Source organism: Zootoca vivipara, chromosome 2, assembly GCF_965207765.1.
Source record: "Zootoca vivipara chromosome 2, rZooViv2.hap1.1, whole genome shotgun sequence".
Classification (NCBI taxonomy): Eukaryota; Metazoa; Chordata; class Lepidosauria; order Squamata; family Lacertidae; genus Zootoca; species Zootoca vivipara.
Genome location: NC_142584.1, coordinates 40,858,128 through 40,885,368, shown reverse-complemented (window position 1 = coordinate 40,885,368; position 27,241 = coordinate 40,858,128). Strand labels below are relative to the sequence as shown.

At 44.1% G+C, this 27,241-nt stretch overlaps 1 protein-coding gene across 10 annotated transcripts; it reads right to left on the bottom strand.

Moving 5' to 3' along the window:
• Positions 1-246: 246 nt before the first annotated feature.
• Positions 247-26,513, bottom strand: LOC118081494 (CD209 antigen-like protein C). 10 transcript variants are annotated; one of them, XM_088661708.1, is made up of 11 exons: positions 26,357-26,513; positions 17,808-17,858; positions 17,401-17,502; positions 12,756-12,866; positions 11,024-11,104; positions 7,382-7,507; positions 6,282-6,344; positions 5,926-6,015; positions 4,445-4,614; positions 2,467-2,579; positions 247-2,026 (listed from the first exon to the last, which is right to left on the bottom strand). In XM_088661708.1, exons 1-11 carry the CDS (start codon positions 26,433-26,435, stop codon positions 1,894-1,896), a joined length of 1,119 nt encoding a protein of 372 aa, XP_088517834.1. In that variant the 5' UTR covers positions 26,436-26,513; the 3' UTR covers positions 247-1,893. The 10 variants fall into 10 exon arrangements, with proteins under 10 accessions (XP_088517834.1, XP_088517835.1, XP_088517836.1 ...); XM_088661709.1 differs by lacking the exon at positions 26,357-26,513 and adding an exon at positions 20,120-20,262; XM_088661710.1 differs by lacking the exon at positions 11,024-11,104.
• Positions 26,514-27,241: the final 728 nt, after the last annotated feature.

Below are 27,241 nucleotides of genomic sequence, written 5' to 3'. Positions count from 1 at the left end.
GCAAGGTTTTAGAATAGAAATCTGAGGACAGTACTCATGTCCCTCAGTCACAGTGATAAGCCAAAGGCGTTGTCCTCTTTTTAACCAACAGTGCAATCCTATACACTGGGGCTTACTCCTTCATGGAATTCACTGGAGCTCACTCACAGGTGAGTAGGTACAGAGTTGCTGCCTTGAGCTCTGGCTTGGATAGCACATGGTTATCTTTAATTAGATTTAAGAAAATTAAGAGCATTGAACAAGTCATTGATGATTACAGTGAGAATTTTTATTCAGTGAAAAACAAAAGGTTCAGTACAAAACTATAAAAAGCAAACTATTGAATTATGCTATTTAGAAGAAAGTAGTTGCAGAAAAATGCACACACAAAAATAAATGAAATAAAACTGAGCAAAGCCTGATTGTGGGGCAATCACAATTTTGTATTGCAGATTTGCCATTGAGGACTATGCAAAGAGTTAAGTGTTTGCAAAAGTAAAAACTTGCCTTTTCTCTCTTAAACATACCAGCAATGGCCATATCACATGGCTGTGCAGAGGCAAGATTGATATGTGTGCTTAACTCAACAAAATGTCACACACACTTTGCTTCTATTTATAGTTCCTCTAACATATAGATGGGAACCCTCCAGCCCAGGCATCCCCAAACTGCGGCCCTCCAGATGTTTTGGCCTACAACTCCCATGATTCCTAGTTAACAGGACCAGTGGTCAAGGATGATGGGAATTGTAGTCCAAAACATCTGGAGGGCCGAAGTTTGGGGGTTCCTGCTCCAGCCCATGAGTCAAGCTAGCCACCAGACCTCTGAGCTTTCCCTGGGCCGTGCCCACTTGTCTGAAGTCATATGACGTCAGGCACAGGACAGGTAAAGCCGTGGCTGCAAATGAACAATCAGGAGCCTTAGAATACATGATCAGATTCACTCAGGTGCATCTGATGTCTGCCAAAATCAGTGACCCTTGAATTTGGTGCCAGATTTAAACAGTACCATGTGGAAGCCACACTTGCAAAAGAACAGCCAGGATTGCATTCCAAGCAAGACTCCCTGTAGTTCCCTTTGCAAGTGTGGCTTGCATTTGGCTTTCTTTACATTTGCTGCCAAATGCAAGCCATGCTTCTTTCAGCCTGGCTCAAATCCACTTGATGTCATATGACATCAGGTGAATGACAGATTATCAGCCCAGCCCTCGTGTCAAATGGGGAAGGTGGGGTGGCCGCAATGTGATCTGGCCCTCCAGCTAAAAATGGTTCCCCACCCCTGCTCTGAAAAGAATATATCCTCCTTGTATGTTGCCATTTGAAATAATAGTGAACCTATAGCACCTAACACAGCACAGCCTCCTTGTCCTTCTGTCTTAATACACTGTCTAGCATTCAGGAAGGTTGAATGCTTCTGCAAACTCATCATTCTCACACCTTCCTGATCACTAGACAGCCTGCCTTCTCACCCCACTATTGCTTCCCCCTCATCCTCTGGCTGGGGAAAGTTAATCAAGTGCCTGAGATGTGAACAGGTTGCAAAGATGTGTTTGCTACCTGCTTAGTTGGGGGAGTCAAGCGCACTTAAGCTGCATTTCTGATTCCCAGAGTCTCAGGGCGGCCGATTTCTCCCCTCCTCCTATGTTTGACAGGGTTGATTGTGAGGCCTTCTGGGAACATGAGCAGCACTGTATGGCACTCAGATTCCATATTAGAGACAATCCTTTCATTTGTTGTGCAATAAGCTAATGCAAGACTATGTATCACACATGAAAATGCTTTAGGGAGCTTAGGATCACTTGGTGATAAAAGCTATCATCTTCCATCAGTCTGCTGGGGAGCTGCAATGCATTCCAGGATGAGGAGGGGTAGGAGTAGGGGAAGGGAAGCAACACAACTTGTCCCACCAGGTGTCTCAGCAGAACAGTCTCCTTTTGCAAATCCATCGGTAGGGAAGGGAACATACAGCGGAAGCCCATGTTCCATTGGGGTGCATGACGCCACATTCCTTTTCAGCACCCATCTGTGGCTGTCCTATATCCCAAAAACTAGAAAAGAGAGAGAGGGATTGTGGAATAATTGTTATCAGCATAGAACCGTCAACACCACCACAAAGCTCCCGAAGTCTGGCTAAAATCTTGGTATCAAAATCTAAAAGGCTGGCAACATCACAAATCTAGAGTCTGGTTATTTCATTATACTGAACACTGATGTCCCTTGTCATGTCTTAAAGCAGGCATCACCAAACTACGGCCCTCCAGATGTTTTGGCCTACAACTCCCATGATCCCTAGCTAAGAGGACCAGTGGTCAGGGATGATGGGAATTGTAGTCCAAAACATCTGGAGGGCCGAAGTTTGGGGATGCCTGTCTTAAAGGTTACCTCCGCCCCTTGCATTTCTTCAGCACACACAGTTTGAAGCCTATGGGAATGTGCATCATGAAACGGTCCATTTTTAACATATAAATACTTTAAAATGTACACTCACGCTGTAGATATAAGCAAATCGCCTTCTTTCCACCTCCACTTTCCCTCCTTTTCGTTGTACGCTGCACCCAGCCAGTATGTGCCTGCATGGTGGATGTTATCTCTCAGGAAACCCTGGGATGAAAAATAATCTAGATTACATTTGAACTGCAACCCTAGAAAAAGTACTAGAGCAGGGGTAGTGGAGCTTCTGACCATCATCCAGGTCCAGACCTCAAGGCATCCAAATCCAGCCTACAGAGGTCTCCTCAGGCCACCCCCCTCTCCTCACTAAAGAGCAAGTAGAAGGCAAAATGTCACTGAACTCAGAAGGACACATTTCCAATGAAAGATGGTTAAGGAAAGGAAGGGCATATTTCTTTCAGTTTGAAAGCACATCAAAGTGCAAGTAGATAAACAGGTACTGCTACAGCGGGAAGGTAAATGGCATTTCCGTGTGCTGCTCTGGTTCACCAGAAGTGGCTTTGTCATGCTGGCCACATGACCTGGAAGCTGTACGCCGGCCAATAACGCGAGATGAGTGCCGCAACCCCAGAGTCGGTCACGACCGGACCTAATGGTCAGGGGTCCCTTTACCTTTACCTTTAATCTATAATACTGGAATACTTCTTTTGAATGGTAGAGTCAAACTATGCAGGGGAAGCGTTGTACCAAAATGCCCTCAGGGTGTGTTTGGAAGCAGTGAAAGCTAAGGAAACAATTTTTTGGCAATCGAATTTTTGGAGGGAGAAAACAGAATCATTTTTAAAGGAACTAGCTTACCAGGAAAAGTTGCTGTGGCTGCCCCCCCCAAAAGCTTTCTGTCTAAATCAGGGGTTCCCAACAAAATTTTCTCGAGGACCCCTCATTGAGCCGCTATTGTGACAAGGACCCCCATTAATTCCTAATCCTAAAATTAAAAAGTGAGAGCCAAATTAAGAGTATTTTTATATTTTTATATTTATACGTTTTTTACAGTTACAACAGAGTACTCCATCAGTTGGTTTTAATTTTCAGTTCTTAATGAGATGAACCACTTTTTAACCAACGGTCCATTTTTAACTACGCGAACTGTAGCTTCCGCGAAAAACAACGCTTTGTTTACAAACACTACTGTTTTGCAAAGAGGAAGCGTGCGCCAGGGAGGAGGGAGGGAAATGGAGAAGACAGGGTACCTGCGCAGTAGCGCACAAATGAAGCCGACACGCGCAAAGCATCTTGGGGAGGTGAGCGTTAGTAGAATGCGCGCGCTGCCTCTTTGCAAAACAGTAGTGTTTGTAAAGCACCACCTAACGGCATACAGCAGAACTACTGCCTCTATCTAATTCTAGTTTTGCGCTAGACTCTGCTCATGCAGGAAGCGGCCAAAACAAAAAATATGTTATCATACGAAATATATTTAATATATTTTTTATTCTAATAGCATCTTGAGGACCCCTCTGGCATAGCTCGCGGACCCCTGGGGGTCCGCGGACCACCTGTTGGGAACCACTGGTCTAAATAGTACCCAGGGAACACCATGCTAATGGCAAATACCCCACAAGGAATGGTGCTCCACCTGATCAATAGGAATGGGCAAGAAATTGGGTTCAGTTAGCATTGTAAGGTGAGCCTACTTAATTTGCACTTCCTGAAATACAAGGTGAACCAAAACACAGCTATATTTCAGAATTCACACTTCTCTGAATTTTATGTTGCAGTTCTCCAACAAAATATTGTGTACAAAAATGCATCCTATTTGTGCATAAAATGCATATATTAATTAAAATGGCCATATAAAAATGCATTGTATTAGGGGGGAAAGTTTGCAAAAATGTCTATATTATGGAAGACTGCACCCAAAAATCTGTAGTTCTGATAAATTTTCATGGGGATTAAAAAAGAAATCACAAACTGATGTGAAATTGTGGAGAATTAAACACCGGAAAAAATGAGAAACTGTCAGGAACAAAATGGGCATGTCTGTCCATTCTGAATTATGATGATGTAGGAAGACTAACCTGTTCATCATCAGACCAAATGCTGACCAAATAAGCTCTTTTATAAATGCACTGCCACAGAGCATCGGTCCAGTTTTTCGCCTCTTCTGAAATGTAATAGCAGTTCTTCTCTTTAGTCTTCCAGTCCTTGGGGCACGGATGAGAGTAATTTCTGCTGCTACAGATGAATTCTACAAAGTAAATGTAGTGCAACCCTCTATTAACACTGTACCCTACTTGGGGACTTCAGATTATACAGCAGCAGCCGGCAATTAAGCATGTCGATGGGCTGCCACGTTCCAGAGCCATGGGGAGAAGAGTTGCCCCCGGGCTAGGCCTTCAGGGCTGCGGCGACACCACCTTCTCGCAGCTGGCGAAGGGACACCTGCACCTGGGTGGAACTCCCACCATCCAGAGCCTGAACTTTCCCCAGCCCACACCAGTCCTTCCCCAGCAGGGAGGAGAGCCACCCGCTCGCCTGAGAACTGCCAGTGCCCACCCTGCCAGTGCTCACCCTGTGCGGCCAAGGAGAGATGGCTGGGGAAGGGCTGCATTTGGCACTTCAGCCTGTTCTGCACTGCCCTCCTCCTAGGCCTGCAGCAGCTGTGGCTCCGGTGGTGCTGGGATTCTACCAAGCCTGCCAAGGAGCGCTAGTTGCTGCTCCCACTAGGAGCTCCCCGAGCTGTGAGGGTGAATGTGGTGACTGGCAGGAGACCTTCATGATGAGTGGCTGCAGCAGGGGCACAGCCAAGTCCACCTGTGGCCCCCCACATGACGCCCACAATTAGGTTGTTGTTGTTTAGTCATTTAGTCATGTCCGACTCTTCGTGACCCCATGGACCAGAGCACGCCAGGCACTCCTGTCTTTCACTGCCTCCCGCAGCTTGGTCAAACTCATGTTCGTAGCTTTGAGAACACTGTCCAACCATCTTGTCCTCTGTTGTTCCCTTCTCCTTGTGCCCTCAATCTTTCCCAACATCAGGGTCTTTTCCAGGGAGTCTTCTCTTCTCATGATGTGGCCAAAGTTTTGGAGCCTCAGCTTCAGGATCTGTCCTTCCAGTGAGCTTATTTCCTCAGGGCTGATTTCCTTCAGAATGGATAGGTTTGATCTTCTTGTAGTCCATGGAACTCTCAAAAGCATCAATTCTTCGGCGATCAGCCTTTTTTATGGTCCAGCTCTCAATTAGGTTAGGGGGCACCAACTTCGACTTGCCCTGGGCGCTGCCAACACATATTGTACCACTGCCCCCCCCCATTAGAAAGAGGAAGCCCAACATAGGTTTGCAACTGCTCAGAGCATAATGTGGGTGGAACTGGATTTCTCCTCTCCTTTTGCTACCACACGGTTCAGCAGGAATTCTCCCTTCCTCTCCTACCTTCCTAGTGATGGCACTGCTTATTTCTGAAGCTGTCTGGAACGTCTCCTATGTTTTTAGACCCCCAGGATGACCAAGCCAGAAGTAAAATAATCAAGATAAATAATGTTTCCAGGGATGTCTCACCTGTGACATCCTGCAGTTCACTGAAGTTGTTGCTTATGGTTCTTTCCATAATCTTTTGTGTCGCCTGCACATAATCCAGGTCCTTCTTCACTGAAAAACAAATCAAAATGTCCACCAAAAAAAGCAGTGTGTTAGGGCCATAGGCTACCATTCCTGCTTTGCTATTGATCTAGTAGTGTATTGAGAGTTCAGACTGTCAGTAGTGATGCCACAAATACCTGTTATCAGCTGCCGGTGAGTGGCAACTGCAGTCCAGCATGACTGGGGCCTGTGCTGGGGGCCATTACCCTGCCCTGCACGGCCATTGTGGGACATCTCAGCCTCCACCTTACGTATTAAAGAGCCACACTACCTACCTCTCATCAGCATCTCTGATTGGTTCAAGTACAGAGCTTGCATCTCCTCTGATAGTCCGGAGTCTGAAGAAAGAAAATTAGACATTTTTTTGTTGTTTTTCTCCTTTCTGTTGTGCTGTAAACATAAACCTTGCTTTGAACCATGTTCTCCTTGCATATACTCCGGTGGCCTTCATCCATATGCAGAATATGCTTCAATTGGGCCAAGGGATTTGTTCTTTAGACCTTTCCAGTGGCAGTAGCAGCAGATTCAGGCAAAGGCGGCAGATGCTAGGTCACTGGGAGGCATTTATCACTGGTTCCTTCCAGTTCAGGGTGGCTTGGAAGGGAGAGTGCATTGGAGAGCAGTAATCTGATACCTGGATTTGAGAACTGTTCTGGTTGCTCAACAGATGGCTGTATTTTAATGTGCATTTATTGCAATGTGTTTTTATTAGTATCACATTTCCTTAAGTGGGTTGCCTTTGAGGGCTATAAACCACTTCGGTATAGATATGATATGCAGAATATAAATGTTGCTAAACAAAGAAACATAGTATCAGATTTTATTCATTAAAAAGCAAGCATTTAAAAAAATCTATTTTTTTAAAAAAAAAGTGTTTTAGAAATAGCTTTCAAAGCTGAGTCCACTCGCAAGTGGGAGCCAGGTGAGAGGAACAGTACTAGGAGCAAAGCCAAAGGGAGAAAGGTTAGAAAAGACTATTATCACTCATGCAATCCCAGGAACCAATTATGTATAGCCATGATAGAATAATAGAATTGTAGAGATGGAAGGTACCCCCTGCAATGCAGGAATCTCTGCCCAAAGTGGGACTGGAACCCACAACCCTGAGATTAAGAATGCTCTACCGGCTGAGCTATCCCTCATGGATAGTTTTCCATACAGGGCAGTATGCCTAGATTCATGGGTCCCCATTTCTAACCCCTGCAGTTTCTGACAATTCCATTTTCACCAGAGATGGGGGATCAATCTACAGTCCTCCAGACATTGTTGGACTCCACCATCCCTGACCATTGGTCATGCTGGCTGGGGCTGATGGGAGTTGGGATTCAACACAATCCGCATTCCTGATTTATACAGACTTCCTTTCATCACTTACACTTCCCCAGGACCAAGAAGAGTAGCGCTGACAACACCACAAAGCAGATGACTACCAAGACATAAAGGATGCGAACATGAATTCTTCTGCTGTCTTTCCTTTGTGGAGACTCAGCATTGGCAGGAGCTGTAGAAGTGAAGATTAGTGGAAGGATTTTATTTGCAACATTAAAAATAAAAAAACAATATAAAAACAAATAGTTACCTCCCCTTTTCAAATGAAAAACAAAGGAGATCAAATTCATGAAACATGTATGAGTGAGAACAGTGAGTGTGCAGGTGTTTGTGCACAATCACAGCAAGGTTGCCAAATTCTATTCTGGGTTCCAGGGGGAGACAAGCTGTCTCTGTGCATAGGCTGGGCCACCTCAACTGAAGAAGGAATAACAGAAATTGGAAAACAACATAAATTAGTCTGGACAATGCTCCTCTATCTAAAAATTTTAACTTTTACCTCTTATGTAGAAAAGGCCCAAAATATTAGATCTTTTAATTTTTTAAAAAAGTACTGTAATGCTGATGGTGAGGGTAAATCAGTACTAAACCATCTAAAACATTTTGCTTTATGCTTGGTTAATGCTGCTGCTGAGGACAATTGGACCAATCTAAAAGGAATGTACAAACATTTTATTCAACTGAGGCAAATGAATATTAGAGGAACTGTATTTGTCATTGTAAGCTTCAAGAGTCAAAAGATGCTATCTAGAAATACTACTATGTCTGGCCAATGTGATTAGCCTCCTGGACGACTTGACTGGCTATAACCTGCTATTGCTTGGTAACCATAAACCCTACGGCTGATTATGGTACACAGTATTCTCTGATTTCTGCAACTTCTCCCCACCCCGCAATTCCATGTCGCAGATCCAATTCACTTGTTGGGATAGGGTTGCCACCCACTGGGAGAGTTATGTGTATAAGCCCCAATTCGTTAGAAAATCGAAGTACGTAATAGTCTCAGAAAAATAGGGGGTATGAGAAAGAACATGTAGACTGTAAAAGGGGATGGATGGGAATCAGAAGCAGACGGAACAAGAGTTTGGTGGGAGGAAGTGGGGAATTTTATAAGTCATATAGAAATAATTTAGAGCCCACAAAGGAGTAATTGCTCCCCCACAATCAAAACTAAGGACGGTAATGGTCCTGAGACTGGGTGGGAGGATCCTGAATCTTTTCCTTCCTATTATGATCATGGGGATCTAAGTGACCTTGCAAAGGAAGAAGTCTGTGATGTGTGGAACTTAGGAAGCTGCCGTTTATCAAGTTACACTATCTATCTCATCCAGTACTGTCTACTGGCAGCAGCTCTCCAGTCTCAACCAGGCAGTGGTTTTTGACACCATCTAACTGGACATATCAGGAAATGGTAACTGGAGGTACCAGGGACTGAAACTGGGGGCCTTCCGTGTACAAAATATGAGTTCCTCTACTGAGCTGAAGCCTCAGCCCCATGACAGTGTAAAATTATACAATGCTATAAAGATTATTGCTCTTTATACCAGTGTAAATGAGACAGAATTATGGTCTGGTTTTATGTGAGTTTGTCTGGTGACTCAGGGAGTTTCCTTCTTGCTCTCTGTGAACCTAATTGCATATTTAATAACTGGAAGAGTTATGTAAACAATGAAACACCTGTGAGAATTTACACTGTATAAATATTGGAAGAAGTGATGTAGGCTAGCCAAAGCAGCTGCTTAATAATATGTTCAAATTTTAACGTTAAGTGGCTAAATTAATGAGATCGGATTTATGCCATAGATCAGCAAAGATGAGATACTACAATAATATCAAAATTTCCAATTCTGTGTCCACTGACGCTAAAGGAAAATGGAGGACCATGAACAGGAGAGAGATGTTGCACTCGTTACCTGCTTGTGACCTTCCCAGAGCCACCTGCTTAGCCATTGTGGGAGTCAGTATGCTAAACTAAAGAGATATTTAGTTTGATCCACTAGCTAGGACTCTTCTTATATTTTCGTGAAACAGCTTTTCCCAGTCACAAACTAAACATAAGCAGGCTTGTGAGGAAATGAATGTGTTTTTTTTAAAAAAAATATTATTATTATTATTATTATTATTATTATTATTATTATTATTATTATTAGCATTTTATTGTTAGTCTATTGGCAGTCCTTTCATTAGCCCCTTCCCTCCTTCCCATTTCTCTCTTACATGTGTGTGTGTGGGTATCTATGGTATCTATGGATAAAAAGCATGTGTCACACAGTACACTTCTGATTTGCAGGTGAAACACCATCAGGGTAGTCCAAGTTGCATCTAGATCATCTGAAAACCCAATCCCCACACTTCCATTTTCCCTCCAGATTCCAGCACCTCATATATTATTTGGGAGCTGCTTCCAGCCTCCTCCTTCTCTGTGGCTGTGCTCAGCTCCGTGCTTGGCCTCCTCAGGAGGTCTTTGGACTTGGGGGGGGGGCTCCTCCCAAAAATTGGTGCCTCTGACCAGTGATGTGGTTTGCTGCTACAGCTGGAAATACTATTTAAACATTTTACTAAATGTAGACATTTCCAGCTACTGCAGCAGCAGTGCCCTCCTGCCCATCTCTCTCAGAATACACCACTCTGAGGAAGGACTCCCTTGGCCCTTCCTCAGTGAGGCAGGGAGGAGGTGGTGGCCAAGAGACCTCCAGAGAAGCTGTCACAAAGCAAAAGTAGAGGGAGAGGAGGAATGGAGCTTGTGGTGCAGTCTCTTGCATTGGTTCTGCTAATCCGTGGCCCCTCCAGATATTGTTGGATTCCAGTTCCCATTATCCCTGACCATTGACCATGTTGGATGAGGCTCATGAGAGTTGGAATCCAACAACACTGTGGGGGAGGCGGGCAAAGATTTGCTACCCCTGTCCCAGAGGAGTTTTACTGCCTGTTTATTATTGTGCCCCAAGAGTTATGTTACTGCAACCTTCAACCATAGACCACCTTCCTTCATGGTGTGGAGCTAACTTTCCAATGTGTGGAGCTAACTTTCCAATGGTGTGGAGCTAACTTTCCAATGTGAGGCACATCCAGGGTGTTGAGGATGGGTGTGTTAAATGTGAGCTATGATTTGAGATTAATACGGGATCTATTGTGCATTTGGTTACACAAAAACTAACCAACACAGATGTAAGAAGAAAAAACCTTGCCTTGTACATAAAATCTTGAACCACAATTTAGCTGAGTCATCACATATTCTAGGGCTGTACTTATATGTGGAACCACATGGTGCCTCCTTGGCTTGGGAAGTCCCCTTTTTGTATATGATCTTGCTCAATAAAATTAAGGATTTAATTGAAGTCTTCCCCATTATTGATAGTGGTGTTCTGTAATTGTGCGACCTTCGCATGAGGGGTCTCTGATTCACATCTGTGAGTTACATCTGGCAAGAGGATTGCTGCAGCCCTAGATTTGGTGGAACCCTCTGTTCCCAATGCTCACTCCAACCAGTCTTTTCACAACCAATCCATCTCAGGAGCTTGGAGGTGGGTCTCCTGAAGAACAGCCATGTCAGTTCTTACCCAAGGTACCTGCTGATACTTGCAAATTTTCCCTTTATATTAAAAGAAATTATATTTAGCCCAGCAGTAAGATAGGATGGCTACGGGTTGAGTGCACACATGATCTAGATGCCATTTGGAATACATACCACAATTTGAACTGCTTGTCGCTTCATCAGAAGGAAGGGGATTGATACTTGAATAGCTTGGGCTGTATCCAGGATCGACGACTATACAGTACAAATTCAGGAGTTAGGTATTAGAAACAGAGAGCACACCACAGACATACAAAGTCGATAAAACTGTCGATGTGCATGAAAAATGCAGAATCACTCCCTTTTTCCTTACTCCACCATGATGAAATCCACCAGCTATTCAACAAGTTAGTAGAGGGACATAGACATGCTTGTGAAATGTGTCAGTTTCAGCTGAATAGTCAACAATTTTAAAATGAGTCTGTAAGAGCTTGCAGTTAATTTAATGCATTGGCCACATTCTAATTTGGACCCTAAGAAGTTTCACTAAAGTTTCAAACTGTGTGAGCAGGTGGGGCTGCCTCTACACACCACATTTGGCATAGTTCAGTTCTTGAAGGCAGCTCAGTGGGGGAGAGCTGGTGAAGTTGAAGGGCAATGCTGCACTGTAAGAAGAGGGCATCAGTTTAATGGGGCAGCCTTTGTCCCATTTGTCCAGGAGCTCATGTTTCACACTAGCTGCTTGACAAACAGCAGCTTATGTTGAGTGAAATAAGCTACATTTAGAATTTAGACTCCAGCCACATTTAGAATTGACTATAGTCTATTCGAGTGTCTGGTTCCTCTCCTCCTCCCATTATAATTGTGTGTGAGGCAGGCATAGGCAACCTTGGCTCTCCATGTTTTGGAAATACAACTCCCATGATCCCTGACCACTGGCCCTGTTAGCTAGGGATCATGGGAGTTGTAGTTCCAAAACATCTGGAGAGCCAAGGTTGCCTATGCCTGGTGTGAGGGAACAGATATCTTTAATATAGAAGACAGAAATGAGGAGAAAAAGAATAGCTAAACTTAGAGATTCCGCCTTCGGGGGGGGGGGGAGCAGCATGATACAATGGTTGCACAATTAGACAAAGGCTCTGAATAACTGTTTTGATTTTGTTTGCTTAAAATCGTCCAGGATTTGTAAAAGGAAAGGCTGAGAGAAATAACAGAAGTACAGTACTTCTTCAGACAATGCTGAATAAATGTATGGAATTCACCACCACAAGAAGTAAAGATGCTCATAGCTTAGATGCCTTTAAAGGGAGATGAGACCCATTCATTTGTTGGTGATAGTTCTGTTGGTGGTTACCATGGAACCCTCTACGGCAGGGATGGAGAACCTGTGTCCCTCCTGAAGTGCTTGGACTCCAACACTCATCAGTACTAAGCCAGTGTGTCTGCGAACAGGGATGATGGCAGGTGGAGTCTACTAGAGCTGCCATTTGTCTGGGTTTTCCCAGGCACATCTGGGAATCGCTCAGAAAAATGGGTGGATTTTAGCTGAATCAGCAAAATGTCCGGGAAAGCCTAGACAATTCGGGGAAAGCCCCAAAATGAAAAGAAAAAAGGGGGGAAGGGGGAGCTCAACAACTTTGTCCGGATTTTCACTATTGGGAATATGGCAACCCTAGAATCTACCAACTTCTGGCTTCCTGTCCTTGCTCTATGACTCATTTGCTGAGACAGGATCTCTCCAGCCTTTCTAATTCCGTAGTTCATAAATATCACAAGCTGAAATGAATGTCTCACTAATAATCATTTCAGCTTTAGTGGTTAACAAAACTGCCCTTGCTTTAGCAAAGACTACCACCATGGCCAGTGCATGCTAAAGAAGACTAGAAGACTGAGGTATTTCCCGCACCTTTCTTAGCATCCATGCCTCTTCTGTCTGCCAAAGGTGTTGTCTGACTTGCAGGAATCACCACACCCCCATCATCATAATCGTCATCATCGTCAAAACTGTTGGGTGAATCTAAAAACAGAAGAACACAGTTAACTCTGAAAATGGAAACAAGCTGCTCAAACTCGCGTTTTTGTGTGTGAATTATTTACAGACTGTTTGAGTCAAATTAGCAAATCCATTGGGTGTGTCTGAAAAGCTGGGCTTTGAGTTTATCAAGGCTTGCCCTTGAATACAATAGTACAATTCCAGCATTCAGCTTTCTTGCTATGCACAGTCTAACTAGGACAGTGGCCCTCAAATGTTTTTCTCTGGACTACACTTTCAGAGAGAGAAATTGCTCATGCCACACCAATCTTTTTATTGATTAGAAACCAAAAAGTAAACAGCAACTAGCAGTGCTTGATTTACATAATAGAATTTGCTCTCATTTTGAACAGATATCTATCCATATTTTGAAAAACAAAATAATATATTACACAGAAATGTTTACATGTTTCTTTGATTGTCCTTGAATCTTCCTGCCACATTTGCCATCTCTCCCTTTGAGAACCACTGGACCAGGACCACCTCAAGGCTCTTCGCTGCCCCAAGTGACTCCCACAGAGGATGAATGAGTTTTGTCATTGCAACGTCAAATTCAGATGCATGCTATCAGAGGCTCCACCATGACAGCACTTTCACATGATGTGGTGCGTCACTGGTGCCTCAAACAAATGGCTGCCTTGCTTGTACAACTGGGCCTTTCCACAGCAATGGAATTGCTCCCAAATTAGATTGCTGCTGTTAAGAATGTGTTTTCTTTAGCAAAGACATTCCACACCCCTTTATGTGGCTTAGGCCAGAAGGAAAAAGTGAAATCCTGCATATATTTCGGTCAATAACCAGTCTCAAATTTACCATTCTTGGGCAAGGTGATTGAGCGAGTGGTGGCTGAACAACTCCAGGCAGGCGGTTCCCTCACTGCGAGAAGGAAAGCTACAGGGAACCAGGCAGAGGGCCTTCTCGGTAGTGGCACCCGCCCTGTGGAACGCCCTCCCATCAGAGGTCAGAGAGATAAACAACTACCTGACATTTAGAAAACACCTAAAGGCAGCCCTGTTTAGGGAAGTTTTTAATCTGTGATATTTGATGTATTTTAATGTTTTTTGGGGAAGCCGCCCAGAGTGGCAGGGGAAGCCCAGCCAGATGGGCGGGGTATAAATAATAAATTATGATTATATTATTATTATTATTATTATTATTATTATTATAGAAAAAATCCTGCTTGTTGGCTTCCTATGGGCATCTGTTCAGTCAGCATGTCTTTGGTCTGACTCAGCCACTTCTGCTAACTAACACACTTCCCAAGTGATTAGATAAATACAAACATTACACTCCAATACATAAAAAAACTGAAGTAGAAAACTGGGGTGGGTGAATATGTCAGTTTGGGTTTATCTCCGTTTCTCATTTTTCCAATCTTAAATTGAGTTCTCCACATTTCCACATCAGCCTACCGGTATGTGTGTGGATATATATAACAAGTCCTCAAGAAAATTCACCAGAGTTTTAGTGCACATTTCTCAAAGTATACACATTTATGTATGGAATTTCCCCTAATGCACACACCTTTGCCTGCAATTTCCCCTACTGTAATGCATTTTTTGTATGTTATTTTCACTTCTATATAGAGTGGCTGGGAAAACCCAGCCAGACGGGTGGGGTATAAATAATATATTATTATTATTATTATTATTGAAAAGGTTTTTGCCTAGTTAAAGGTAAAGGGGCCCCTGACCATTAGGTCCAGTCGTGACCGACTCTGGGGTTGCGGCGCTCATCTCGCTTTATTGGCCGAGGGAGCCGGAGTACAGCTTCCGGGTCATGTGGCCAGCATGACTAAGTCCCAGGCCGTCTTAAGCGTAGCTGGCACCCTGGTGCGAACTATCCCTCCGGCGCCCCGCCCCCCCTGTTTCCGAGCTTGCGGCTGTCTGGCGGACGTAGCACGGCTTTCGCGGGCAGCACCCCCCTGGTGACCCGGCGACCTGCGCCACCCAGCCTTGCCTTAGGGCCGGCCCTGACTAAGCCGCTTCTGGCAAACCAGAGCAGCGCACGGAAATGCCATTTACCTTTCCGCCGGCGCAATGCCTATTTATCTACTTGCACTTTGACGTGCTTTCAAAATGCTAGGTTGGCAGGAGCAGGGACCAAGCAACAGGAGCTCACCCCGTCGCAGGGATTCAAACTGCCGACCTTCTGATCGGCAAGCCCTAGGCTCTGTGGTTTATCCCACAGCACCACCAGCTGTGTTTTTCAGTTCAGATACTGTTTCTTGAAGTGCAAATTATGGGTGGAATTCAACACAGTGCTAAGGTGAACATTCTATCTGGGTGAGGACTTCTCGTTGCACAGCAGAACATTCTCTCCCTCTCCTCCCCCTTTGTGCCCCCTAAATCTGTTGAGGAGTTCCCACAAACCTCTGAGGCAGATTTGGGGAGCACTTGGGGTGCATACAAGGGGGAGGGGAGGAATCCCATTGCCCAAGCAGAATCCTCAGGGCAATGGGATTTGTTAGTAGAACATTGCCCTAGTTCACATTAAAGGCAGACCAAACCAAACTTCTCCCTTACCCCAAAGTACAACCTGCGCTAATTTCTAAAATAAAGTATCAAAGCAGCAGTAAAATATACAGAAGCAAAAGGGGTTATATCTTATTGCCATACATGGAGAAATACAATATAGAAAAGGAATTGTCTGCTTAAAATACAAACATAGCTGTCAAGTTATCCCTTTTTTAAAGGGATTTTCCCTTATGCTGAATAGGCTTCCTCGCGAGAAAAGGGAAAACTTGGCAGCTATGAATACAAAACACTGGATCATTGCAATTTTTCTTTTGGGCACTGGGAATCCAGGTTTGGGGAGGGGATTTTTTTTGCAAAGCACATAACATATAACCAAAAGTGCAAAATGCAGGACCAAAGCAGTAATAAAGCACAAGATAAGCAGATTATATTGGAAGTTCATATGGCAGAAAGTCAGTCTTATTGTGGTCACTTACAAAGTGCACCGTCAATTCTTTTCTTCAACCTAAGGGACACAGTGCCCAAGGCTCGCTTCATTGCTTCAAGTTACGGGCATTTGATCAGCAAAGTATTTCTCTGACAAAGCAAACTACAACTAGCTTAGGGAGGTGATGGCTGCTGACATCAGCACTAGCAACTAACCAGAAGTAAAAAAGATCATTAACTTGGGATTAGAATGTTTATAGAAACGAAGTCCAGTTCTAAGGAAACACAATAAGGTTATTTCAAGACTACCACTGAGTGGGGCCTAATTGCTGAGTTCACCTACAATGAAAACATTTGTAATAAATAACTTCAGTGGTAGTCACCTGCAACAAATTGTTCAGGACCTGAATGTGGGTCAACTTTATTTATTTATTTAATGGAATTTATATAGCGCTCGATTTAAAAAAAACCAAACTTCTGCAAACTCAAAGCAGCTTGCAAAAAGAATAACACAATGGAATAATCAGTAAAGACAAAAGTCTAAAGCAACTATTTAAAACATTCAAACACTATTTAAAAGCAGATTAAAACATATGTCAACATTATACAGATTTGGGCAGGCTTGCTTTAAATAACAACAACACGTTTTTATCAGGCACCAAAGAGAGTACGGTGAAGGCACCTGCCTGATGTCAACAGACAAGGAAGTTCCGAAGTGTGGGAACTTCTAAAGATCGAATTCGGACAAATGCAGGATGAATATGATGTGGCACCTCTAACAGTGCCAGTTCCACAAATCTAAGTGGCCAAGTGAGCATATATAAAGTGATTATGCAGATAAACTGGTCCCAAGCTTTATATGCTAATAGTAACACAGTTTGAACTGGTCCCAGCAGCCATTGCAGGTTTCTGAGCAGGGGTGTTATATACTGACCGGGTCTCATTCCTGTCAGCAGTTGTGCTGCAGCACTCGGCACTAACACAGCTTCAGAATCAAGGGCAAGGGAAGCTCCACACAGAGTGCACTGCAGTAATCCAATCTGGAAGCAATCAATGCACCAACTGCTGTGGCCAGACTTTCCCGGCCCAGGAACAGCTGTAGCTGTTGTACCAATTGCAGCTGGTAAAGGTGCCTCTAGCCACTGAGGCTACCTGGGTCTCCAGTGACAAAGCTGGATCCAGAAGCACCTCCAAACTGTGAAAATGCAAAACAAGGAGGAGGGCAACTCCGTCCAGGGTAGGCTATTAACCAATTTCTTGGACTCAGGAACCACTCACCCAGACCCTCCAACTGTCCCTATTTTCCAGGGTCGTCCCTGATTTAGAGAAGCCATCCAGTTTCTGATTTGATCCCAGAATGTCCCACTTTTCCTTAGGATGTCCCTATTTTCATTGGAGAAATGTTGGAGGGTATGGAGCTATCCAACCCCCAAGCTCTATAGGGAAGGCTTTTTAAAAAAAAATGTTTAATGTTTTATTATGTTTTATATATATTGGAAGCTGCCCAGAGTGGCTGGGGCAAATCAGTAAGATGCGTGGGGTATAAATAGTAAAATTATCATTATGGAATGATATGTCCCTATTTTCATCGGAGAAATGTTGGAGGGTATGCTCACCCACAGTGCTTCCACCTTTCCAAGATTCAAGCTCAATTTGATTTTCCTCATCAATCTCACCACTGCATCCAGACACAGGTCCAGGGACTGCGCAGCCTCTCGCTATTGGAGAAATTACGGAGAAACAGAGCAGAGTGTCATCAGAATACTGATGCCACCTTGCCCCCAAACTCCTAATGGCCGCTCTCAGTAGCTTCATATGGATATTAGATAGGATGCCCTGTTGCACCCCACATCACTGGTAGAGAAGCTATGGAAGAGCAAAGAACTCTCATAGATCTGCGGCACTACTAGGAAGAAGCCTGTGTCTCGTCTTCTTTGCATACTGAGAGCACCGTCACGAGCCTGTCAAGTGCAGAAGCACGACTGAGGCTGAAGAACAGAAGAAAGGAAACATACTGACTCACCTGGTTTGGGAGGCAGGGGAGGTTTTGCTGGCTTAGCAAGTGTGTAAATCCCTGTAGGAAAAGGGAGAGGGAATAGAAAGCGTTCAGGGAACTGATACTTCTTGAAGATGACATCTCCATTGCTAAAGGAATGACACTGGAATCTGGACAGCAAGAAAACGACTGAACCTGGACCAGCCAAAGGAAGTACTGTGATGCCCCTCTTATGACCCCTAGGATCAAGGCCAGATTAAGGTTTCCCAAATAAAGCCCCCCTCCCCACCCCCGCAGAAAATGCCTGGAATAAAGAAAACACATCTTATAGGTATCTTAAAGACTAACAATTTTATTATTACATAAGCATTCATGGACTACAAAAATTATACTCCAAACATGTTCAGTTTCACAACCCTCGGCAAAACACAAACATTTCAGCAACCTTAATAAACAAAACCAAAATACTCTGAGCATATGCAGTTTCATATTTGAAACTCATTTCCCATTGTGTTTGCTCCTTTCCTAACTTGGGTATGTCACTCTTTATAAAATAACATTAAACATTATGGGGTGTCTGTATTTAAGATCTGTTTTTTTAAATAAAAAAAATAGTTGTTTTTTCATTGATACCAAACACACATACACAGACCTTTGACTCCTTTTTGACAAGAAAGCCAAGGCTGCAGTCATTAACCCTCTGACATGGCAATTCACCCTATTAAACATGAAGAGACTTACTTCTGAGTTGACGGGTAGACCACTGTATAGTAAGTTAACTGCACAGTGAATTCTTAATGACCGGGCAACTTATTGTGCCGTTTATTTGGAGAAAAGAACTTGTAGAGAGCACATTATAACAGAGAAAGCAATCAAAGGAAAGAGGCATTATGGTTGTTAGGAAGAAAGGAATGGCAAAGGAGGAATCTAGCAGACCTTTAAAACTATGTAGATTCAGAGATCTAGAAAATGAAAGTGCACTAAAGTGGGGGGAGGGGACAGCAGCTTTTTAGGACCCCAGGGATAGCCTAGTACCCAAATAACATACGTAGTTCTGACTTCACTCATTGCCTTAAAACAGTGCTTTTTTCTTTTAAAATGTTTAGGAGTACTCTCATTTTGACTCAAGAAAACCACCATTTTATAGTTCAAATTGGAAATAAAATACAGTAAATGGACAAAAGTACAAAGATTCACAAAAAGTTCAGGGGTATGTGTACCCCTGCATCCCCCCCAGAAAAAAGCACTGCCTTAAAATACTGAAAGGAGGGAGCAGCCACGCTGTTCATGGAGATCACTCAGAAGGGTGATGCACATTTTGTTTTATAACTTTCCTTCTACTAGGTGTAGAAGCTTACCTTTTCCCCCAAAGAAAGCTCAGAGCATGGGCTGTGGTACAACGACACTATTTCTAGGGTTGCCATATGTCCTCTTTTTCCAGGACATGTCCTCTTTTTCATGGGTAGAGTTGTCATAGTGATCCATAGTGAAAAGCAGAAGTTGGCAAATGTGTCCTCTTTTTTGCCCTTCAAAACCCTCTATTTGCCCCATTATAAATGTAGCCATGACCTCATCCACTGCTGGATTTCCAAATAGGCAGAGCAGGCACCAGTCTATGGGCCTTTTAGGGGCCCTGTGTCAACAGATTGAAATAATATTGATTTGATCTTGAAATAAAATTACAATCAAGCTTTCTTAGTTCAATGGTATCCCACTAGAGTGGGGGGGCCCAAAATTTCGACCGCCTAGGGGCCTTCACAGGGTTTAATCCAGCACTGGCCTTGTTCCTTCTGGGTACAATCACACTCTGCTGTTGTGGCCGACCCAGAGCTCCCCTGTCCTCATTGCTGTCTCACTCTGCTCCACTGCCACTATCCACCCCCACAAGCAACCCCTGAATAATATATACACAGGGCTGTATGTGTGTGAACTCTCAACAGTGAGATCAGAAGGAAATGAAATGCAGAAAAGCAAAGACTGCAATAATTGCATTAACATAATAATCACCACCTGTACTTTTCTGCATTTCATTTCCTTCTGATCTCACTGTTTAAAATCCCTCTTGCAACCATGGTGCATATATATATAGCATATGCCTGGAATTCGGGATATTTCATGTCATCGGGCTCACAATCAAAAAAGATACGACACATAAGGAAAAAAGAATGGGAGGGAAGAGGGACGTGCAAGCTCAAGCATAAGTTCTTTATTTGTTAGCCTTTAGAGTGACATAAAACTCTATGCTGTAATCCTTTCTAGTAGGTAAACTTTCCCAAAGAAACAGGGAGCAAGCACTGCAACTTCCCGAAATTCAACGCAGAAAACAAAGGCCCACTCACCCTGGGATGTTGTCATGCCGGAACCTGGGGGGGGGGGGGAAGTCTTGGGAAGCGCTCAGCAAAGCAAGGAGCAGGCGGTCCCCTAAATACAGGAGAACGATCCATTCATGCCCTTTCCCTGAGACTCGCTGCAGTAGCAGTGCCTGATGCGGAGGCAAGAGAGCTCAGAACATTTGAGTCAAAGGGAAGTGAAACTGAAGGGCCTCTAAGATGCTCCTATTTGGGCAAGGCACAGCAATGAGCACCTCAAGTCTCTTTTTATCTGGAAGATACTGTAGAAAGCACCTCTTCGGTCTTAGACATGGGAAACATGCAAGGGATGCGTGAAGTGACTTGGGGTGGGGGGGAATTTAAAGCAGAAATTTCTTAAGAATTACTCTCAGAGATAAATATTTGTACACAGGGCCAGATAGTTGGGCGGCCATGTGTCTTACTTAACAGAGGACAGGCCTCAATTTGAAGGCGTCCTCTGCTTGAAGGGCTCTCAGGTCCAAGCCCTGTTTAAAGATAAAATAAGAGCAGGAGGGGGGAGCAGGAGGGGTCTTGAAGGTGACCTTCAGCAATTGGCACCTGGACTGCAGGCTGAACTGCCACGCAGGCTAGTCACAGTCTTCCCAACGATGGTGAGAAGTATTGTGTATACTATCTAAATTGTAGTAACTACAGTGGTACCTCGGGTTAAGAACTTAATTTGTTCTGGAGGTCCGTTCTTAACTTGAAACTGTTCTTCACCTGAGGTACCACTTTAGCTAATGGGGCCTGCTGCTGCTGCGCTGCCGCCACCGCCGCACAATTTCTGTTCTCATCCTGAAGCAAAGTTCTTAACCTGAGGTACTACTTCTGGGTTAGCGGAGTCTGTAACCTGAAGCGTCTGTAACCTGAGCTACCACTGTATTGCTACGAATCACTCAATACACATACAGTGGAACCTCGGTTTATAAACACCTCGGTTTACAAATTTTCGGTTTATGAACGCCGCGGAACCATCTGGAATGGATTAATTCACTTCCCATTACTTTCAATGGGAAAGTTTGCTTCAGTTTATGAACGCTTCAGTTTATGACCAGACTTCCGGAACCAATTACACCCATGCTTCGGGTTAAGTACGCTTCAGGTTGAGTACTCCGCGGACCCGTCTGGAACGGATTAATCCACTTTCCATTACTTTCAATGGGAAAGTTCGCTTCAGTTTATGAACGCTTCAGTTTAAGTATGGAACAGATTAATCCACTTTCCATTACTTTCAATGGGAAAGTTTGCTTCAGTTTATGAACGCTTCAGTTTATGAACAGACTTCCGGAACCAATTGTGTTCATAAACCGAGGTACCACTGTACTGTATTTAGCATATGCAAAATTGGTGCAAGTCAGTATCCTCTTTTATTCTGGTCATAGATTTATTCCTTGTGGGTGATGTGTAAGCGGCTGCCCTCATAGAATTGAGTTTGAAGGGACCATAAGCACCATCTGGTCCCACCCCCTGCAATGCAGGAACCTTTTTGCCCAATGTGGGAATCGAACCGACTGATCAGGTAATAAGTCTTTGTGGGTGGTTCTTAAGCATGCATGTCTGGAATAGATTCCACATAAACTGCTTAACGTTCATAGGGACATACATCTTTGCACTATGAATGGATCCAAAGTAATTTGCATCTTCACGCCACATAAATGCTGTCAGCCTCAATATGTATTCCATATGAGCCGATTTCATTGAGCTGTACCTCTTCGTACTGGAAGGCTTAAATAGATGATCTTACACTGAAATCCATTCACAGGATTTATAGCCTTAAGTGTCCAGAACACATAGTGATAGAGAGCTGGTACAGCAAAGTGGTTAAGAAACTGAGCTAAGTAAACCAAGATGCCCCCAATTCAAATACAGTACTGTATTGTCTCTGCCACTGTCTTACTAGCTAGCCTCAGCCAAGCCATCCTCAGTGCATGTGAAATTGTATTGAAATAGGGTTGCCGTATGTCCGGGAATTCCTGGACATGTCCTCTTTTGGTAGGCCTACAAGTCCGTCCTGGGGGAATTTTACATTTTAAAGCAAATCTCCAGGATTTTGGTTTGTTTTTTAAAAAAGTGCACGAGTGACTCTGGCTCGGTGGTGGTAGACAGGGGAGGGGTGCTATCAAATTATTTTCTGCAAAAATATCAATAACCTTTTGTGCGTTTGTGCAAAAAAAGCTCATCTTGAAATACGGCAACCCTAATTGAAATAAGAGTTGGTCATTACTGGGCACACGACAATGCTGTTGATAGGCAGAGTGATAGTTTAAGAGCAGAGCAAATTAAGGACTCATTGAACACAGAGCAAGATATTACAATTTCCAGTTGCCTTTGCCAAAGAGAAAAATAAATCAATGTTGCTGTTTTTTGAAATGTCTGAAGAAGGGTGCATGCACACGAAAGCTGATACCAATGACAAACTTAGTTGGTCTCTAAGGTGCTGCTGGAAGCATTTTTTATTTTGTTTTAAAAATGAGTTGAAAACGATAAAATCAGAGTTAAAACCATAACATCCTACAATTTTAGATCTGAAGACAAATCCACCGGAGTCTATCTTAGGAGTGCAGATGCCTTGCTTCAAATGCACATAGGCAGAGCCCTTTAGCTTGCACTGGCCCAATGGAAAGCATCATTAATTTAAGAGATAAAAGCAAGGACTCACATATACAGATGCTTCAACGGATGCCTTATTCTGAAAAAAGGACTTTCCTTTGGTGAGGACAGAATGTAATTAACTACCACACATACGGGTGCACACTAGAAGTTACACTGGTATTTTATTTAGTTATGCAACTTTGCTGGGCACTCCCCTTATCCTTCCCTATCTTGATTTAAAACAAAAAATAAACTTCCTTTAAGTATGATAATTGGACATGATGGTTTGTGTTGCTATTGTATGGGTCATGGAGTTGTGGCGGGCACTGATTTATGGAGGCTGCAGTACTTTCCTCTTAGGTCTCCTGTAAGAATTGAGGAAAGGCTACTAAAATCCTGAGACGTTCTTAATTGTCAAAAAAAGTAGTGCAGGGAGCAGAGTCTGGAAGACCAGAGGAGAGCAGGTGGAAGCCTGATCATGCCAATGTTGGGAAGTAGCAGAGCAAGTTATAGACATTTGTTTTAATATTAATTAACCAACTGTAGGATTAACTGTGAGTTTTCCATGTTAATTTTACAACATGGAAAAGAATTTTTTCTTCTTCAAAGAAGCCCTAATTATTCCATCATTACGTGTTCCTGGGTAAGCTTCTTAGTTTTGTAATGATATAAATAGTATTTCCTTCTGCGTTTTCTATGCATATATTATCTTATAAAGCTTTGATGTGTCATGCATTTCATCGCTTCTTTCTAAGTCTTCTATTCTTCCAGCTGTGGAAGCTGCTCAGTTCAGTTCTTAATTTTTGTTGCTTTATGTGTGCTTTTATTTCTATTGCACCGTATTCACTGTGCAAAGTTCAGGCAAGGTAGCCACTTACGCATCACCCCAAAAGAGGAAGTGCATCCCAACCCCAAAAAATAGAATGAAAGAGGACACCGATTTGCATAAAATGTACATGTGCCAATTCATACATGTAGGTGCACATTTAGAAAGAATTGCTATACTGTAATTTAAACATAAATACAATAATCTAGACATTGTGAGAAAGACTATGGGACCAAGTGGCCTGTGTGCCTGCTGCTCAGTCTTCTGTCCAGTGAGCCACTGCAAGGGCCCTCCCTGCTCTACCTGCTTCAAGGTATTTATCTTTAAACTGGACTTGGACCAGACAGCCCTCCAAATACAGGACTGTCCTCTGTGAAGTAGGGCACATGCCGATTGTAAGTTTAGGACACCTTCACAAAGTCCGTTTCTTGTGATTGAGGCAATTCTGGAGAATAGTGGTGCCATAATCCACATACATACAGGGTTGGTTCCAAGGTGTTCCTTTTGTGTCCCCTGAACACACACCCCATCAGTGCCACCTCTCTGTGTCTTCAGTTATCCAGCACAACTTTCGAAAGGGCTACAGAGGCAAGGAGGAAAACCCGCTTCCCCTCGCTTCCTCCAGCAGGCACACACCCTGTGAGCAGAGTTCCATTTACACAGGAATGCTTGACTCAAGCCATAAAAGTTAAAGAGAAATAGGAGGAGGCAACAAGTTCAGGCTGTGCTAATCAGAAGGCAGACTCAAGGAAGGCTCCAGAGTCCAATAAATTCAGAGCATGCTATTCAAAGCACAAACAAACAACTCTTTCACTGGGCCACGTCTGCAGAGTATTGGCTGACCAACCAAAAAGATTGCTAAGGCTGCAGTTCTAGACACATTTACTTGGGAGCACACCCCACTGGCCTCTCTAGGGATTATCTCTGATAGCCCCACCTGTCAATCAAATGGGCTCGCTCTCATGGCCGATTGGCTGTGAGCCCCTGTGAAGGTGCTCTGGCTGGAATCCAATGTAGCACTAAGGCAACAATTCCATCAGCGCAAAACATTATCTGCTCTGTCCTCACTCCTCCAAAACTATTCTAGGAGTTTCCCCAACCCTCTGGAGCATCATAAGGGAGGAGGGAGGAGGAAAGTCCCATCGCACAAGCAGAAATACTTGTGCTGATGATAGGACGGTTTAGTAGCCTCTGTCAGCACCAATCAGTTTTCAGGCATGGTTTAGATTCATTTTTCTTCTTCATCTGCAGACATTTCCCCTCTCCCTTTGCAGGTGAGGGTTGACCCCAAATCCTGCTTGCAAATGGACTTCGACTGAGTGTGTGCTGCCTTGCAAAGCTTCTGACTGACAGCATACCTTCAACAGAGCTTGCTGAAAACCACCTTTGTAAGTATCAAGAACCAGTTGATTGTAGCCCACTTTGGCCCATACCTGACCTCAAAAACACCCCAATAGGGAGGCCTATCAGCCTAATTAGGCCCACGGGCTAGAGGTTTCCCATTCCTGCTGCAGGTGAAGGCACAAACCCATCAGAATTACCAGCTATGCAAAATTCCTGCACAACACCCAATATGGTGCTCAGGAGCTCTTTTCGGACATCACAGAATAGCAAAATGAATGGACATTGGGGTGGGGACAGTAGCATAGCAGCAGGCTCCTTCCCCAACTGACAGACCTGCCCTGGCCTTTTCTGGGGGGTAGACCTTGAACTTGGATTTCAGTTTCTGCCAAACTCTTTAATGAATACGTCAATGTAGTACATAGCCAAGACAAAGGCTAAAAGGCTCAACAGATGGACACCATGCCTATGCACAAGCTAAGAGGCTGATCCATTGAGCAACGTGCCCCTTGCTATTTGAGAAGCAGGGTGGCCACAGTTTTAGCATGGAAAAGAGCCTTGTGGTTAGGTTAAGCAAACAGGCAGTCCATTGTGTGGGTTGGGCCTGAGCGGTCTAATCATGCCAGTGCTGGTATCTCCTAACAGGTGGAGGAGGAGTTGGCACCAGCATAGACTCTGATTTGTTGTCCAGTGGCTGAGCCAGGACCGGATTGAGGTTGGATGAGGCCCTAAGCTACTGAAGGTAATGGGGCCCTTTATATGTCCACCTGTCCTTTGTCAACAACAAATTGTTGCTGTCTTTTGTGTTGAATATATGCTATATGGTAACTTATGGACCTAATAGGTATCTATTTGCACATTTGCACATAACAAAATATGTATTTTATAATTTGGGGAAGGGGGGCAAGAGAGTGGGGCCCTAAACTATAACTTTTTTAGCTTATACGTAAATCCGGCACTGAGCGGCTCCTTCCTGGGTGGCAAGCTGTTGACAGCTGGAGGTGCTGGGGGTGGATTGGCCAGAGGGTGCTGGCTAGGGGTATATCTGCTGACCCACTTGGCTCCTCTCCTGGATCCACCTCCTTTGTGAGGTGACAAACACCCAGTCCCCCAGGGCCTCACCTCTAGGTCCTCAAATCCCAACTCTCCAGGCTCCTCTCCTCTCTCCCCCTGATCTAATCAGCCTCTCCAAGACTCCTCTATAGGGAGGAGAATAAGGGCTGAAATATCTATCCACTGAAATTGTCTGCCTCACGAACGTCTTGTGTGTTCGTCTTTAAAGTCCCACAGGCACTTCCCACATTTGCCCTGACGGACTAAAAGGACTATTCTTCTGGAATTTATTCCTTTTAGGGTGAGTAGACCAGATGCCGCACATGCAGGAACAAACCCACCACACAGAGGCTTCCTCATCTGTGCTCTCGCCCCTCCTTCCCCAACCCCACTTCATACCATTATGACCTTACCTGCCTTTGCCATGGCTCCTTTGGAATTTGACAGTTTGGAAGTTGGCAACCAGTTTCCATATTGCCTCTCCTCGGCCATGCCTTGTGGTGGCTTTAAGGGTTTTGAGGAGGAAAAATGTGGTCAACCCGTCAAATTCCACTCACTAAGCGCCCCACTACTAGGCTCTTTGGCTTCTACCTCTAGTTTCACTTCTCCCTTTTAGAGGAGGTGCCCTGAGTACCACTATGCAAATAGTCACTGAATTACTCAGAAGACCATGGCTTTGTACGTGAAAGTCCAGCAGCAGGTACAACAAACACGAAGGGAACGGTTGTAGTCACATGGTTGCCACTAAGGTCAATGGAACTGAATCTTGATCGGCCTACTGCAGATCTCTGGTGATGACGGCAGATGTAGTTTATCTACGGCAGTGTACACACTATGCCTTTATATAACATATTCAAAGAAGATTTCCCAACTCAAATAATTCTGGGCACTCCAGTTCCCTAAGGGTTGCTGGGAACTGTAACTCTGTGGGGAGTCAACTATCTTTGAGGGGGAAAGATACTTTGAATGCTCTTCAAAGGTAGTGTGTAAGCAGCCTAATTTAGGGTTGAGAAACCTCAGGCCCAGGTGCTGAATGTAACCCTCCAAATCTCCCCATCGAGCCTGTGGGACTCTAGTAAGCCCATGCTCCCCCACCATCACCCTTGATTATTTTAGCTGGCTGGAATGTGCCTTGAACAGTGATAATACCTTCTGCTTGCCTAGATGGAGTTTGCTATCAGGATAAAATAAGGGTGGTGGTGGAGAGAACCTTGAGTGTATGGGTGTAGCTGGGGGGGGGGCGGGGGGCAGCTGCCACTCCCCCCCAGATCAAATAAAACAATAGAAATACTTACTGG

Excerpts from the sequence above, each read along its gene's own strand:
- LOC118081494 (XM_088661708.1), bottom strand. The coding sequence starts at position 26,435 with ATGGCCGAGGAGAGGCAATATGGAAACTGGTTGCCAACTTCCAAACTG. Across the intron at positions 11,105-12,755 it reads AGGCATGGATGCTAAGAAAG|TCGTCGATCCTGGATACAGC; the intron begins GTGCGGGAAATA and ends TGTACTGTATAG. Across the intron at positions 2,580-4,444 it reads TTTGGTCTGATGATGAACAG|GGTTTCCTGAGAGATAACAT; the intron begins GTTAGTCTTCCT and ends TTTTCATCCCAG.